Source organism: Abramis brama, assembly GCF_963993115.1.
Source record: "Abramis brama genome assembly, chromosome: 14".
Classification (NCBI taxonomy): domain Eukaryota; kingdom Metazoa; phylum Chordata; class Actinopteri; order Cypriniformes; family Leuciscidae; genus Abramis; species Abramis brama.
Window position 1 is genome coordinate 13,339,677 of NC_139976.1, and position 17,813 is coordinate 13,357,489.

The window sequence follows — 17,813 nt, forward strand, 5'->3', positions numbered from 1 at the left end:
TTTTTTTTTTTTTTACTGGCTTCACTTACACTAACTCATTACTTGCGCCTTTTCTGGTTGTCGTCTTGCTGTGCCTAAGAAACGGGGCCAAGTTCTTTTCTCCTTGTATCAATTCCAAGCGATATGTGAGCCCTGTTTAACATGTGAATTGAACACATGAGCACATACGATTGAATTTAAATTGAAAATGAAAACGGGACTGGGCTGCTGTGTTTCCAGAGACTGTACAATTTATGCTCTTTTTGCAGATGCTCTCGCACCAAAATGACAAGTGAGATTGATGGATTTGTTTGAGTTCAAATGCTCCTAGAACAAATGAGTGAGTTAACTTAGTTGGCCAAGACAAATAACCTATCCAGATGTTTACTTAAAGTCTTCCTGTGGTGAAATAGTCTATGTGGTGTTTTTAATATGGTTTAAGACAAACCATGTGTAAATTCATAAGTCAACACCATTGCTGAGTATTTTCTCCTTAAAACTGCAGTGTTTCTAAAACAGAGGTGTTTTTGACGTCACAAACTACCTTGTAACCAATCACGTCAGTGTGTGATCCTCAACGAGTGGATCTCTGAGCTGGTGTGAGTGAGTTGAGGCGGGGCTAATTTGCATATTCATAGAACCGTGTATACTAAATGAGGCATGGATATAGAGTTACATTCAATCTATTTAAGGCATGAAGAATTTTTTTTTTAAGGATAAACGCTTAAATATGTCATTTTGGTGATCAAAGATGAGTTTTAAGGGATAAAATGATTGACTAGAGGGTGACTTTAAATTCTGTGAGACTTTGTGTTGCTGATTAATGCACAATAACATACACAATGTAACAGCTATAAAATAGGGGCAGTTCGCACAAAAATGAAAAACTCTCATTATTCCATAATTTTGTTAAAAAACCTTCTTTCTTCAGTGGAACATACTGAATGAGGCAAAGAATATCATGGCCACTTTTGCAATATAATGACAGTGAGTTTTAAAATCATACAATAGCTGTGTGTGACAAACAGGCTGAAATTTAAGGCATTAGTCCCTATAGATCTTTCAATTAGGGTTAGGGAAACGAGAAACGGATACAGTGCTTTTTTGTATCCTTGTGTTTCTGGTTTTCCTGCCAAAGTCAAGTTTTGAGATGCCTGTCTTGTTTTCCCCCTCTGGGAATTTTTGTTTTATTTTACCACTTAATTAAACATCCTTCATTCCTGCACTTGAATCCTCGCTTCACTATTATTCCACTCGTGACATTACGAACCAGCCATAATGGGGATTCAGCGGAAGAAGGACTCACGCCATCCACCGGTCTCCCCTGTCTCCTGCCCTCACTACGAATGCATAATGAAGTTTAGGAACTTAACTTCCCTCCGTCAACAGGACCAACGTGAGGGAGTTTGCCCTGAGTTTCAGCACGGCTGCAGAGGGACTGAGGCTTGGGGAAGCGGCTCTAAAGGACTTGTTTAATTGTGCCATTGATGAGCCCAGCAACAACTGGAGGATGAGAGGGCTGGAGCATTTGACGTTTGGGGAATTTGTTAATTCCCTGGATTGTCAAGGGAATCCTCCAGCTAGGGAAGCTGCAGTTCCCCCAGAAGTGGCAGCTATTGCGGCAGTGTCTCCAGAGGCGGTTATTCCCACACCGCCTCACCCTCGCAAGTGCAGGAGGAACGCTCCTGTTGCTTCCCCTAATTCGGTAGTCCGGGAGGACCCGACTTCGGGGGTTTCAAGGCCGGTGGTCCAGGAGGACCCGACTTCGGAGGTCTCAGGTCTGGTGATCCGGGAGGACACGACTTTGGGGGTCTCAAGTCTGGTGGTCCAGAAGGATCCGACTTCAGGGGTTTCCAGTCCGGTGGTCCAGGAGGACCCGAATTTGGCTGTCCCAGGCCCGGTTGTCCCAGAGTTGTCCACTCTCTCTGTCACAACCTCAGTTGTGGCCGAAGAGGCTGCAGTACCGCCGCACTCTCATAAATGGAGGAGGAGGAAGGCATCCTCCAGCCCACAAGGCCTGGAGTCCATGCCCAAGCTCTTTGCTCTGCCGGCGCCGCCCAGACTCCTAGCCCTGCCGGCTCCGCCCATGCTACCTGTCAAGCCTGAATCTCCTCGCATCAGGCCTGCCGAGCCAGAGCTTCTTCACGTCAGGTCTGCCGAGCCTGAGCTTGTTCACGTCAGGCCTGCTGAGGACCCGACTTTGGGGGTCTCAAGTCTGATGGACTTCAGGGGTTTCCAGTCCGGTGGTCCAGGAGGACCCATATTCGGCGGTCCCAGGCCCGGTTGTCCCAGAGTTGTCCACTCTCCCTGTCGCGCCCCCAGTGATGGCCGAAGAGGCTGCAGTACCGCCGCACTCTCATAAATGGAGGAGGAGGAAGGCATCCTCCGTCCCACAAGGCCTGGAGGTCATGCCCAAGCTCCTTGCTCTGCCGGCGCCGCCCAGACTCCTAGCTCTGCCGGCTCCGCCCATGCTACCTGTCAAGCATGAATCTCCTCGCGTCAGGCCTGCCGAGCCAGAGCTACTTCATGTCAGGTCTGCCGAGCCTGGGCTTCTTCACATCAGGTCTGCCGAGCCTGAGCTTCTTCACGTCAGGCCTGCCGAGCCTGAGCTTGTTCACGTCAGGCCTGCCGAGCCTGGGCTTGTTCACGTCAGGCCTGCCGAGCCTGAGCTTGTTCACGCCAGGCCTGCCGAGCCTGAGCATCTTCATGTCAGGCCTGCCGAGCCAGGGACCGTGCACGTCATGCCTGCCCAGCCAGAGACCGTTCACGCCAGGTCAACCGTGCCTGTGTCTTCTCACAAGATGGCAACCTCCGCGCCTGTGTCTTCGGACAAGATGGCCATCTCTGCCCCTGAAGCGTGGGATCCGCCCTGGTCCCCTGAAGCATCGGCTCCGCCCTGGACGCCTGCTCAGCCTGCTCCGCCCTGGATGCCTGCCAAGTCTGCCCAGCCTGCTCTGCCCTGGTCGCCTGCACAGCCTGCTCCGCCCTGGTCGCCTGCACAGCCTGATCCTCCCTGGTCGCCTGCACAGCCTGATCCGCCCTGATCGCCTGCACAGCCCGTACCACCCTGGCCCTCAGCCAGGACTCCAGACCCGCCTGAGTTTCCCTGGCGCAACCCTCCCGTCCCACCCTGGTCTCTGCCAAGAACTGTATGGACTATTATGCTGGCTTTGTCTTGGCTCCCCTCCCTACCCTCTTTGTCTCTGTGTTTTGATCTGTCTGTCTTGTCTGTTGTTGTGTTCTGTCTTGTACGGTTATGTTCCTGTCTCGTTTTTGATGTCCCTCGTCATGCCCTCGTTAGGGACACCAGGAGGCGTCCCTTTTGGGGGGTGGGGGGGGGGGGGGTCACTGGTAGTGGGGGGGACACTGGGGGGACACTGGTAGTGTCAGGGTAGTGTCAGGGTTCTGTTTGTCACTCCCAGTTTGTCATGTGCTGGTGTTATAGTCCTGCTGTTGTGAGCACATGGTTTGTCATGTGTTTCCTTGTGCCATGTGTTCTCCTGTCGATTGTCTAGCCCCTCCCATCTTGTTACCTGATTATTGACTTCATTTGCCCCACCTGCTTTCCTCGTTACCCTCTTTTGTTTGCTTCCTTATTTAGTCTCCCTGTGTTTGCAGTCCTGTGCTGGTTCGTCACTTTTGTATCCTTGTGTTTCTGGTTTTGAGATGCCTGTCTTGGTTTCCCCCTCGGGGTAGTTTTGTTTGTATTTTTGTTTATTTTACCACTTAATTATAGATCCTTCATTCCTGCACTTGAATCCTCGCTTCACTATTATTCCACTCATGACAGGCCACAATATTCTTTAACAATGTACCTTTTGTGCCCCACAGTTGGCATGACCTGAAGGTTCATTTTTGGGTGAACTGTTTTTAAACTCCCATAAGTAACCAACAGCCTATGTGCTTTATGACCAGAGTGGCAGAGACGGATTTACACACATCACATCAGGAGACACACTCACGCACTCCAGTATGTCCTAAATACAGAAAGAGAACCATGCTATGACATATTGTGCAGATGGAAACAAGAGATCATAACTAAACTAGCCAAATATTACACCTGGCCATGAGAAAGATACATTACATTTCTAAACCAAGTAGTCTACTAAGAATAAAACCAAAAGGATCAATATATAAATTCTTCAGACATGAAACCACCTAGAACGATATACATAATGTGATTAACTTACCAAAATATGACATTTACAAGAGAATATAAGATGGGAAGCAATGTAGAACAGGACTTGATTTTATCGATCTGGATAAGACTGAAATGGTTTAATAATATTATTATACTGCTAGTATTAACTTCCCTGCCTACGCAGATTCCGTTATGTCAGCAGAAAATTTGTTTTAGAAGCAAAGAAAGTTATTAAATTCTAATGAAAGATTATGAAAACCAAAAATGCACAATAAGAGGGATATTAAAGTGAATAAATCTTTAAATTAAGTCTTTAAATAAAATACAAACAAAAACAAACCTCTAGGTCATGGACCCAGCTTAAAGAATGAATGCGACGTGACCTTATATTCCTCACTCACAGAGTCAGTATCATTAAGATTACATAAGTATAGGTATAATGAGAAAGAAGATGAATGTACCAAGGTGTCTGCCCCACCAGGGAGGAACAATGTAATAAATGATGCACTGTGAGGAGATCAAACTCAGCCTTTGACACAAGATGTGACATGCAAGGTTCACTGATGGAGTGTAAGGTCACATGCTAACAACGTCAGCTGTCCTCCCAACACCATCCTACAGAGCCACCTACTGTAACAACAGAAATAGAGAGAAACGGGACGGCCCCAGCCTGTTTTCCATTCACAACCACTCTCATCCATTCCGCTTAAAAACTAACTCATTATTCCAGCCTTAAGGAAAGGGAGGGTTACCTCTCTAGGGGTTTTCACATTCAATAAGGATGTTAGACTACTGTAATAAATGACAAAAGGTTAGACCCCAGTCTGTCTACTGTTGTGCTTGCTATTGGTATTTCACACTTAAAAACTGTAAGGCCAGGTGTGCTGAGCATGTGTGTGTTTGCTCTTTCTGTCGTCGTGCAAGAGAAGAGAGCATTCGAAGAAGCACTGGGGAAAAGGACAGAAAGAGTGCAAATGCTATCCTGAGTTATGACCTTTAGCAAAAGGAAAAAATCCCCACAAAGCCAAGCCTAAGGCTAACATCTAGAAAAACTCCAACTATTTACTAATTATTCCGAAATTTAAAACGTAGTGTGGTGGGTAGCCATTGTCCAAGCCCTTTGCCTGGAAGTGTGTGCGTCAGCATGCATAGGTTAAAAATCTGACAACTTGACCTTTTGCTGGAGATTACTTTAGTGAACTCATTAGCATGACTGTGCTTCGACGCACACGGCATTCTGTGTACACCAATGAACGTGTCATGTACGGAGAAAAATATCTACATACAGGGAAGGGCCACTACAATCTGAAAAAAGGTCAAATGATAAATAAGTCAGTCAGTGTTGCTTTAAATTAATCTATTATGCATATGTCTATTATGCAAGATTAAAAAACGCCTTTCAATTCCCTTCTTAGCTTATTTGTAGATTTAATTTCACAACAATTTCAAAATAAAGCTACACATTTTTACAGAAAAATAAAAACAATGCTAAAGTAAAAACCTGTTAATTGGTTAACTTTAAGTTACCTTAAAAGAAACTATAAATTGTTTAACATCACATCATGTATAATTCTACTGTAAAATCCTGTCAAATGTATGGTTTTTGGAAGTAAAAATGTAGAATTACTATATAATTTAAAAACAGTAAACGGATATTCTAAGAAGTCCCTGTGTGATTATATTTAATTTAAATAGTTTTGTTTCTTCTTATTTTTGTTATCAATAATGTGCATTGTGTTTGTCATTTAATGTTATTTAGTTAATGTTTATTGCATTATTTTATTTTAATTTGTCTTTGTGTGTATGACCCTGTGCACCATATGGTATTGGTCATAATTGAGTCATAATGTGACTTTCTATTGTGCCACCTGCATTATTATATTATTATATCCACCACTATCAGCACATTTTGAGGTAAAAGCAGATTTTGCTAATTGCTAGATTGGTGAATTATCATTATATCACTTAATGACAGTATTCTTATAGTGAATTTCTGGCAACAACAACTATCAGTTTTTACTGTAAATTTTAATGGGATTTCTTTTAGTGTAAGAATAAACTGAGCTGATGATGATTGATTATGATGATTCATAAATGAGTGTTTCTTCAACTTTCGAATTACTTTACCCAGGCGAATATATATATATAGTATATTTACTAAAAGTGCCCAGAGATGAAGAAACACCCAAAAATACTTTATTGAAATTTCACAGCACTTTTTTTGTTCAAAATTAAAATGTATATTAATTATTTTATTTTGTTTAAAGGTTTATCAAAAATATATTCCTAAAACATTTATGTTGCAATTGCCTCATCTAGTATTTCAAAGTCGAGTGGACAAATTTAAACTCCCAATTAGAGTGACCTTAATAGTCCTAACTCTTCTTCAGAGAGTAAAGCACACTTACTTTATGGGGCAGAAATAGGGAGTTGACACAGGCAATCAAACTTGCAGTGTCCTCAGCATCAGGCTGGCCACAGACAACGATCTACGAGAAAAAAATAAGAGACTGTTACGAAGAACAGAACAACAAACTTGTGAGCAAAAAAGACATATGAACCACCGAATGAACAAATGAGAAGAGAATGAAAGAGATGAAGAAAGGGTCAGAGCTGCTCGTATGGTGCTGTAATGAGGTGGGCAGGTGTGTTGTGGAGCGGGCTGCCCTTAGCTGGACCTTTAGCTTGTTATTCCTCCAACTCTGATGACTTCTCTGCCGCTGGTGAGCTCTGATGGCCATGACACATGTTCACAGTTCTTACAACTGTGAACAGGAGGAAACAGGAGGAAATTTGGAAAAAGGCCCTGACAGGTAAAACTTTTATCCAGTCTAGTTGACATGTGACAGATTCGTTCACTAACGATCCTCATAGTGAGGACTGCTGAACTAGCTATAGCAAGGGTCATACTGATATCCAAAAAAAAAGAAAAAAAAAGAAAGCTATTTAGGGATCAGATACACCTTCAAAAGTTTGGAAATGCTTTTATTCAGCATTTTTTGTCACCAAAAAATTCAATTAAAAATAAAAGAATCCTAAAAAAAAAGATCTCATGCTTTTTACAAAAATATTACGTAGCACAACCGTTTTCAACATTGATGATAATAAGAAATGTTACTTGAGTACCAAATCAGCATATCAGAATGATTTCTGAAGGATCATTTGACACTGAGTAATGACTGCTAAAAATTCAGCTTTGTTATTACAGGAATAAATTACATTGTAAAATATAATAAAATAGAAAACAGTTATTTCATTCACAATATTACTGTTTTCACTGTATTTTTCATCAAATAAATGAACTTAAGGCGCTTCTTTCAAAAACATATATATTTTTTTTATCAAACCCTAACTTTTAATATATATATATATATATATATATATATACAAGCAATTTTATATCTAAGCTCTTATAAACATTTGTTATAAACATTTAACATGGAAGAAAATATTAATGAATACAAAAAAAGCATCGAATGAAAGGGCTGTAATATCCAGTAATATGAAATGAGAGCATATGGCAAGGACTGAGTAAAATCCTTCATCATGGCAAAGACACTTAATCTAGTTTATGGTGTTAGCCATAATATTAGCCTGGAGGCTGATGCATTCAGAAGTGTCAGTCCCCACTGGAGAGAAGTTCACTTTCAGGTTTTCGGAGCATGACGTGAGGAGGTTCTTCGGTGGAACTGTATTACATTAAGCCATGGTTTGTTACCAGCATATGCTGTGTCTCGCATGCTAGTTTGCTGTTGTCCCAAACAGGTTTATTAAGCAGCAAGTCTTTTATGGTCCACCAGCTTCACTGGCTGCTTTTGACACCTTCCTGAGCAATAGATTGAATATCTTCCAGAAGGCTTGGCATGGCCCACACATGCCTAGGGATGTTCAAGATGGCTCCCCAGATGCTGTGATCATTAAACTTGCGTGCACAATTGAAAGCTTCCTGTCAGGCTGTATTACTGTTCGGTACAGTAGCAGCAAAACATTGGACCGCAAGGACATGTGGAGGGTGGTGCGGTCAGCTGCATATAACACCGCGGGTGTATCGGTCTAACCTGCAGGACATCTACACCAGATGGAACAGGAAAATCATTGGGAGTACCTTGATCAATGATCTAGTCTCAGTTCTGCCTGGAGTCATAATTTATTTTCTGGCAAAAACCATTGTTCCATCACTGTTTACTTACTACACTGCTGCATAATAAAATCTATATAAATTATATGTAAACAATATAAAATTAAATAATAATGTGTTAAAATAATAAATAAACATAAATAAATAAATGTATGTGTGTGTGTGTGTGTGTGTATATATATATATAGTATATATACAGTATATATATATATATATATATATGTGTGTGTGTGTGTGTAATATATGATATGATATATATGATGAGCATACAGTGGAAAACTACCAAAAAAGACCTGGCTTTGAGAGACTTGAGAATTGAGTCTGACTCTACCTTAGGGACTTGTAGTATTCACAGTCAAGGAGTAAAAACATTTCATTGACATTGCATCAGTTGGACATGATGTGACAAGTGAAACCAGACTTTTAAAATTCATATTCAGTAGCTGTGGTCCAGTTACCTGTTTAAGGGTGTAATGTTGGGCCATGACACCGCGGACCATGTCTGGCAGGGCAATTGGCACCTTAGTCAGTCTATCAGAGAAAGCAATCAGTAATTCCTGAGAGCGCTGAATCCAGTCCTGCCGGCCTGTGAGGTGGGAGAGCCGCAGCAAGTTCATGGCTGAGACAGAGTTTGCACTGGGTTCGGCACCATCCTGATCTAAAAAAAAAAAAGACACAATGGAATTCCAGTAAGATACCCAGAAGCCATTATTTTCCAGCACATTGATGTAAACAGTCTTGCTCCTGGAAAAACATTGATGGTTACAATATCAATTTAACCAGAGCCCATTTATCAGGTTAAGCAGAGCTAAAAGTGCCTGATATCACAAGTGAAGTGGCTCTAGAGCTGTGAGTTGATTTACTTTATCTGCTCTTTGTTCGTGTGTGTGCAGAGGGAGTGCTGGGAGTGGGTTCCCGGGCCGCGTGTCACGATGTAATGAGTCGATTGCATCTGGGAGCTGAGAGGGACGGAAGTGATGACTGATGAATAGCAGAAATGCTGTCCCAAACAAACACATGCAGATGATATCGGGTAGCTCACTCCTTAAAAGACACATGCATGGCCATTTACTGTGTGGAAGTCATGTCAGAATGAACAACCATAAACTGATTTTCGAGTTTCGAGTAATGAATTAACAAATGATGGTGGAAGAAAATAAGTATTGATCATAATAAATTGTAATTATGAATGTTGACAGTATAATTGGTTTGTATGGCCTCTGTGTACTGTTAATGAAGTTTAGTGATAAAGCTTGCCACAAAATACTACTAATCTGTTACAATACAGTTCAAAAGTTTGGGGTCAGATTAATATAATAATAATACTTTTATTCAAGGATGCATTAAATGAATCAAAAGCACCAGTAAAGACACTTCTAATTTTACAAAGCATTTATATTTCAAATAAATGCTGTTCTTTTGAACTTTCTATTCATCAAAGAATCCTGAAAGTATCACTGTTTCTACAAGAATATTAAGCAGCACGACTTAAGCACCAAATCAGCATATTAGAATGATTTCTGAAGGATCATTTGACACTGAAGACTGAAGTAATGGCTGCTGAAAATTCAGCTTTATACAGCATATTAAAATAGAAAGTAGTTATTGTAATAACATTTCACAAACATTTACTGTTTTGTTGTTCAAATAAATGCAGCCTTAGAGAGCATAAGAGACCTTTAAAACATTTTTAAAAATCTTACCGACCTAAAACTGGAACGGTAATGAAGCTTCTTAAAATGCCTTTGATGGGAAGAGAAAAAGCTAAAGAAAAGATGACTATGATTATTATGCTCTTAGAACTTCCCAGGAGGACACAGCAACAGTATTACATGTGGTCAATATGGAAAACAGGTTTTCCATTAAATACTAAAATGTTTCATAGCAACAAAAAACTTTGAAGGACTCGAGCCCAAAATAAAGAAACCGAATAGCTTTATTTAATAAAAAATAATAAATAAATAAAAAACTAGTGGCTACACTGCCTGTGGTTTCTTTGAAACAGCGAAGCTGACCTGTTTTGGTTTGTTTAGTTTGAGCAAGGCGTAAAATGTAGAGTGGCAGATGCTTTGGGAGGCAATCCGTCTTCCACCGACAGAGAGAGGTGAAGGGACTCGGTTTTGACACGTGACGGCACTGCAAGGCTCCTAATGGAGCCAACTCTGCACGCTTGGCTTTACTATATAATGGCCCAGTCACTCAGAAAAGATGAAAAATCTGCCTTATGTCCATTTCAATTTATCAGAAGCAACAACAAAAACATAACAGTTAGTTTTCTCTGCCCTTATCCATATCTCATTGGTGTCAGTGCCATTTTCACAGTGCCATCAGTCACAACCCAGGCGCGCTGGTGTGACTATTCGCTCACATCAGCTCATACTTCCAATTCCTGGGGAGAAAATATGGAGCCAAGCCATTCGGGACATTAAGCCCCGGCACTTATACACTTCGAAAGTATGTGTGTGGATCTTTTTCTTTATTTGGCTTGTCATGGGAGACAAAAAAAGAATGAAAAATCACTCTCTCATACCACTTCCATAGAAATGTGATGAATGGTGCACGGCGTGAAATAAAAGGGATGTGTCTTCAAGGAAACATCAACTGCTTTCACAAAGCAGGCTTTGATGTACTGGATCAGTCCTCTATATTGGTCAAGTCCAGAAACATGGAGAAGGATGGAGGAGGAGATATTAAAATTCATCAGAAGATGGAGTGGAAAAGAAATAGCGAGAAAAAGACAGTGTTTGGGTGAGATTGAAAAGAGAGGGGGACATTACAGCATAATGAAAGACAGTGATGAGGTTACGTAAGGAGAGAATCGGGCGGTTTCAGCAGGGTACGTCAGACTGAAACAGAGTTACCCAGGCGAGGGTCCATAAGAGTGCAGTGTGGTGGTGCTATCAGCGGTGACAGCACAGCTCAGTGTTGGAGTGATTCAGAATGCAGACTGACAGCTTCAGATCTTCATCATCCTTTCCATGACTCATAACCACCCACACATTCCTAGAACAAAAAGCCTACGAGTCCATAGGCTCTATGTGCAGGGTACCGTCATGTCACTCCTCACCTTGTTTGAGAGCCAACAGCAGTGTCGGATCTGAGGGGTCGCTGCAGAAGTAGCCGTTGCCCTGGGAATCCCAGAAGAGCTGATCCTGCCTCAGCTGGAGTTCTTCGGCCCACTGCAGCCAGCGGACCCTTTGCGTGGCCTCAAACAGGTCCAGCAACCCACAAACCACAAATGCGTAGTCATCCAGGAAGCCTGAAATGGGAGATGCACTGGAGAGAACATTATAGAGAACATTAGTAGGGAAGGTCAAGATCTTTTGTTCTTATACAAATTCAATTTTTTTGTTAATGTCGGGTTGACCTGCGTAATAATGTCAGGTTGACTTGCGCTGGGTTGATCGACATAACATAAGCTCTATTGACTGCAACTCTGGCATGCTGCCAATTTACCACAGAAATAATTTGAACTCCAAAAGACTGGAAAACGCATTTACAGAGATGAACGTACCAATGGAAGCCACAGAGACAAGAGATCATGAGAGTTTACAGCAGGAATGCGAAAATTGTAAACTCTACGGATACCTCATATACACCTTATTTGCTATTTCTTGTGAATGTGCGAGACTTCCGATTCATTAACTGCTTGGGTTAATGACTAGGAGAATAACAAAGTGCAGAAAACAGTGAAACTACTTGCGCTACAAACCAGTGTGTTTATGATCATAATAAATTAAAATAATATGATAATGCCACATTACCCTACAAAACATAAGCAGTTTGGAGAATGGATGGATGGTAAGAAGTAGCAGTTTGCAATTTCAAGCAGTATAGCAGACTGTTTTTGTACAGCTACAATAGCTGGAAGCAGATTTCACAGGAAGCCTTTCACATTCGACAGAAAAATGGCCACACTCACTCGCACGTAAAAAATAACGTGGATATAAGAAGTGTTATTTTGGTATGATTGAGGTACTGTTATAGTTTTTATTCATATTTTAAATTAGTTTTTATTTTATTTTTAATTCTCATTTTAATTTTAAAGTTTTAGTAATTTTGTTGAGTGTTTTTGTCATTTAAAGTAGTATTTTCTTAAATGCCTATATCGTTTTTATTTTATTTTTTTATTTGTTTTATTTTTCAATTTTAGTTTAGTTGAACTAAATCAAAATGAGAAATGTTGCCATGGCAACTAGCTGAAATAAAAAATAAAGTTTTTATATTTTATAATTCAGTTAATGTTTATTTTTAAGTATTTTATTTTTTGATTTTAGATTTAATTTTAATAATAATTAAATATAATAAACATGGATATAACCTTTATAAAGCAATACTATCATACCACGCTAAGTTGCTAAAACAGTAATAAGTGTTATGGTTATACAAATGTGACAATGTGTGTGTAATATACATTGATATATTAGTGAAGCGTGTAATTTCTGTTCAACTAGTGGCACCATGCGGAATTGCACAAAACAACCTCCCTCCACTCTTCCACTGGAAGACAAACAAACAGTCTCACCTCAAACTCACAGCAATGCACCAATGTTGTTAAAACAAACAGTCTGCAATTCCATTTGATGCAAGTAGTGGTGCTGAAATGACACACCTCACGATGTAACGTAAGTAGCGACATATCTTTTTTTCTGTATTGTGATGTACATTTGAGTGAAATGGATTATTGAAAAAAAATGAGGCCGAGACTCGGTTCTATCACTGGGCTGTTTATTGGACTGTTGGACTTTTTTCGAAGTTCTCCTGAACTTACTTGTCTAAATAAAACAGTAAAGTATCTGTTTACTGAAAGTGAATCTTTTTCCTCACTGAAGCGCCGCATGAATGCATTACAGCCCTGGTGGGAAAAATACACATCACACACACTCACAGGTTAATGTTACTGCATGAATTGTATCCTATTTCAGACTATTACAATTGCTTATGTCCACATGGTACTCCCGTTCTTATTTCAGAGTGCTTCATGTTGATTTGCTGCCAGAACTGGCTATTACCATCCATGAAATCGGAGGGAAATGTCAGAAGCAGTCATTTAGCTGCTTCACTTCTATTATTAAAAGGACAGTTCACCCAAAAAAATGACATTTTCTTACAATGGAAGTAAAAGTTACACTTGTATTGTATGGAAAAAACGAAATTTGCTTTATAAACAGGTTTGGAATTATATGAAGGCGAGAAAATTATGATTTAATTTGAATTTTTGTGTGATCTGTATCTTTAATCATTGAGCGTGACAGAAGAGGGTGAGACCCAGATGGTAAAACAGTCAGTATGTATGACATGCCTTACCAAAATCCTCTCACTAATTTTTTCATAATTCCCATAAATCAAAGAGAAGCACAGAGTCCGCCATTTCTATATCCTCGCTGTAGCAGCTGGAGTTGTGCCAAAGAGACATTACAAGTGTTGTGTTTTGGGATGTACCAATGCACATAAGAGTCTCCATAGACTCCCGCCATCAGTCACTGAGGACATTGGGGTTAAATTTCATTTTCGAAGGATATGTCCCGAAGAGAATCACTAGAGTCTTACACAAACAAGTGTTTGTGTCTTTTCAACACTAGGTTTTCAAAAAGGTTCATTCTAAAAGATGTGTAAATTCCAACGCTTTGTGCGCAAACATCAGATCCAGACAAAGTAAGTATCACACGTCACATTTTGTGAGTCCTTGCAAATTGCCTTTCTGAAAGAGCTTGTTGGCACCAACAGCTAATGTTGCTAAAGCTACCATTGTACCTGCCTGTTTTCACTGAGGCTGCCCTCACGTGCTATCAGAATTATCGTAAATACGAGTTTCCTAGTAAAGAAATGCACATGAACTCCATCTGAAGTCATCCACTTGAATGCGACGAGCTAGTAATCACTAATCACGACTTCAGAAGTGGGAATTATGAAATTTCTGATAGCACGTGAAGGCACCGGGAGACCATTATCCTGCCATGCTCACCATCTGCGTAATTCATAAACGTGCATTTTTTATGCACAGTACATTCAGATGACTGGACATATAAGGCTAAACACCACTACTGACAGTTTCTGACATTTTCAGTGCGTGAAACTATCCTGTTTTGTTGTTGCCGGTATGCCAGAGCATGAGAATTGAAGCTCTGACTTCTTTTTGAAAGGGGGCCGGGAGCATCAACTCATTTGCATTTAAAGGGAAATTTTTGGCTCATCCGCCCCAAAAGTGCAAATTCTAACATGCTATTAAAAATTATATGTGGGGTATTTTGAGCTAAATCTTCACATACACACTAATCAGAGACTTATTTTACATCTTGTAAAAAGGGGCATTATAGGTCCCCTTTAAGATGCAAAAGCTCTGTGAATTGAGTGACATGCATACAAAGACATTTAGCAGGACCTTTGAGTTATAAAATCCATTCAAAATTCCTTTTGAGGTGGTGTCACCCAAAAAGATTGCAAAAGTCTTTGAAGTTTAAAATAAATTTGATTCAGATCACATCAACCCTTGTCCTTAGACCCTTGAACAGAGGTGACACTGTAGCCAGCTGAGTGCGAGGAAACAGATAGTGACAGGTCTGAAGATATCACAGTGTCGGCAGCAGGATGGACGAGGCGGGTCTAACGCTGGGAACTTAACCTCCACGGTTCTTAGTTTAAATAACTGGCCTTCCAAGGAATGAAAAATGTCATGAGGTGCCAGTGAGAAGATCGCACTCAACATCTGACCCCTTCCATGTCATTGCCTCAAGCTGTCAGATCTAATGCACTATTCAAATGTCATGTACAATAAGTGCCAGGTGATTTTGGAGAAGAACCTGGTGACTAGGTACTAAACAAATATATATACACACACACACACTTTGTGACTTTGACAAGGGCCAAATAGTAAAAGCACCCACCTCGCAACTTACAAGACTAAAAGGATCTGCTAGCCCCCAGCAGGGGCTAACTGAAACATGCTAACTAGCCCTTTATTGAACTATGAATTAAGTTTCTACTAAGGTATTCGCGACCCACAGCAGGGTTTATGGGCTCAAAGAAAAATATGACTCATCTGTTTCAGTTTTTTTTTTTTTCTTCCCAGTGAGACAACAAAACAAATCAGCCTGCCAGTCAATTTTTAATGAACAGCTCTCCCTGGATTTTTCCATTCCCTCCTTGTTCATTCTCTGTATTCTCACCAGGTGATACAGTCTCTTCAAAGTGCAGCAAAGCCACATCATAACTTCCACACAAACCTGTCAGGAGACCGAAGTCATAAAAAAAGCCTAACCTCTACCTATCTCAGGGAGCCAGAGTGCTTCTTGTTCCAAACTGATAGATCTACTCACAATGAAGTATGATTTTTATACAGCTGAACAAGATTTGGACCGTTTGCCACATTCCTTGGAATAACAGCACAGCCACTGGATGGTTCATGAATAATTCACCTGGCACTACATTTTTACCTGGCCCAAATACTATAGCATATTTCTTTTATTACAATAAAAGGCCCTTACTTCCATTTGAGAAATACAACAGTCAGGTAACATGTCTCATTCTTATCAAACATTGAAGCCAGATTGTCTCTAAATGTTTTCACTGCATGGCACAGGGCTCTTTAAAGGATTAGTTCACCCCAAAATGAACATTCTCTCATCATTTACTCACCTTCATGTTGTTCCAAACCCACATGACTTTCTTTCTTCCGCAGAAGACAAAAGGTGAGGCTGTTTTCCATGCTCTTTTCCAAGCAATTATAATGAACAGAATATAAAGCTATCAAGCTCCAAAAAGCACAATAAAAGTATAATAAAAGTGGTCCATGTGAATCACACACTATATTCCAAGTCATATGATAACTTTGTATGAGAAGCAGAGTGGATTTTAAGCCATTATTCACTGAAAATCTCTGACAAGGAGCATTAGGGTGGATGTCATGAAATATGTCTGATTTGTGAATGAATCCTTCTTTTGAGTTGAATTGGTCTATTTGGTTCACAAAAGTTGTCTGAATGATTCATTCACAAAGTAAACTGGTTTGGTTCAAGAGTTTACTCACTGACTCAACAGCTCACTGGAGGGGAATATTATCAGTGAATAATGTACATTTCAGACTACTTCTCACACTGTTACGTATAGATGAACACGTACGAATCCAAATGAATCCAAATGAAGTATTTCAATACACCAGGAAAATACGCAGAAGAAAATCAACAAGGCAACTACACTTTAACATAATCAACAGAGAACACTGAACTGAGAAAACCAAGGGCTTATAAACACAGGGAGTAATCAAAGGAAAACAGAACAGGTGTGGTACTAATGAGTAACTATGGAAACTAATAATGACCAGGAACACAGGCAGGAAAAGGTAAAACAAAACACAATGAAATTAAAGGTGGGGTAAGCGATATTTGAAAAACGCTGTTTGAAAGTTGGTTGGACCGACACAACCAGACACAACAACAAACGTGTAGCCAATCAGCATTAAGGGGCGTATGACGGTGGAGGAGAGAGAACGTGCAAGAAGGAGATTTGAAGAAAGACTGTAGAAAGAGAGATGGCTGAGAGACATTACAAAAGAGAAAAGCTCATAAGAATATCACTGGAAAATGAAGGGTTATGATCAGGAAAGAGCTTTAGTGCCCGCGTTAATATTAGAAAAGCTTTCCAGTGCTGGAGAGAGCTAAGCGGAAATCCTGGAAACAGACGCAGAGGTTGCTTTGATTCTGCTCCACACGAGTAACACTGGTTTTGAGTGTTGTTTGTCTGGAGCTGCTGGGCTGTTGGCAACTAACAACGAACTCTTGTTTGTATTTACTCTTGTGTATGTATGTTAATTTTTTGTGCTTCCTTGTCGTTCGTTCATCATCTTCGCCTTATTTTTCGTGAAGCTTTAATTTCTTGCACTTCCGCAACGATAAATAGACATCCACTCTTGCATTGCGTGTGTAACAGAGGACAGCTAGTGACAGTTGTGCAGGCTGATGACTGCTAGAGAATAGACCAACTCAGAGCGGTTAGGATTGGAGGGTGAGCTTTGGAGGCAGAGCAATGAAGAGAGGGGTGCGTTTGTTTGGGTTGATTTCAAATATCAACAATGTTCAGCAACGACTTTGAGAAATAACATACTGCACCTTTAAACAGAACTAAAAATAACTCTGACACACACAAATCTATCATATAATTTCAGAAGACTTGGAATATAGCAAATGAGTTGCATGGACCAGTTTATAATACAGTTAGGGTGCTTTTGTGTCCTTTTTTGATGCTTGAAAGCTTCAGCCCCCATTCACTTTAACTGCATGGATAAGTGTGACCAGTACAGTTTTCAGAATTTTTAATAGTATCTTGAACGGCATGAGGGTGATAAACAATGACATTTTCATTTTCTGAGAACTATTCCTTTAACGGTGGATGTAGAATATTCAAAGTTAAGAACAAAGCAAGAGAGTAGTTCCTCTTGAAGATGAAATCAGGTGGCCAGAAACACAAGTAATTCCCCAGTAAATCATCTTCTGGCTGGGATTCCTGATAAATTATTCTTGGTGCTGAGGGAAATCCTCCGAAGGTGATTAAAAACAAACC

At 40.4% G+C, this 17,813-nt stretch overlaps 1 protein-coding gene across 2 annotated transcripts in view; it reads right to left on the reverse strand.

Annotated features, from left to right (window-relative positions):
* spata20 (spermatogenesis associated 20) overlaps positions 1-17,813 on the reverse strand; it is a 40,962-nt gene that overhangs the window by 14,218 nt on the left and 8,931 nt on the right. For both annotated transcript variants that reach the window (XM_084135657.1, XM_084135658.1), the window contains exons 13-15: positions 11,326-11,534; positions 8,717-8,916; positions 6,529-6,609 (exon numbers count right to left, since the gene is read on the reverse strand). In XM_084135657.1, the coding sequence (XP_083991783.1) occupies positions 6,529-6,609; positions 8,717-8,916; positions 11,326-11,534 (490 nt within the window). The remainder of the gene's footprint in view (positions 1-6,528; positions 6,610-8,716; positions 8,917-11,325; positions 11,535-17,813) is intronic.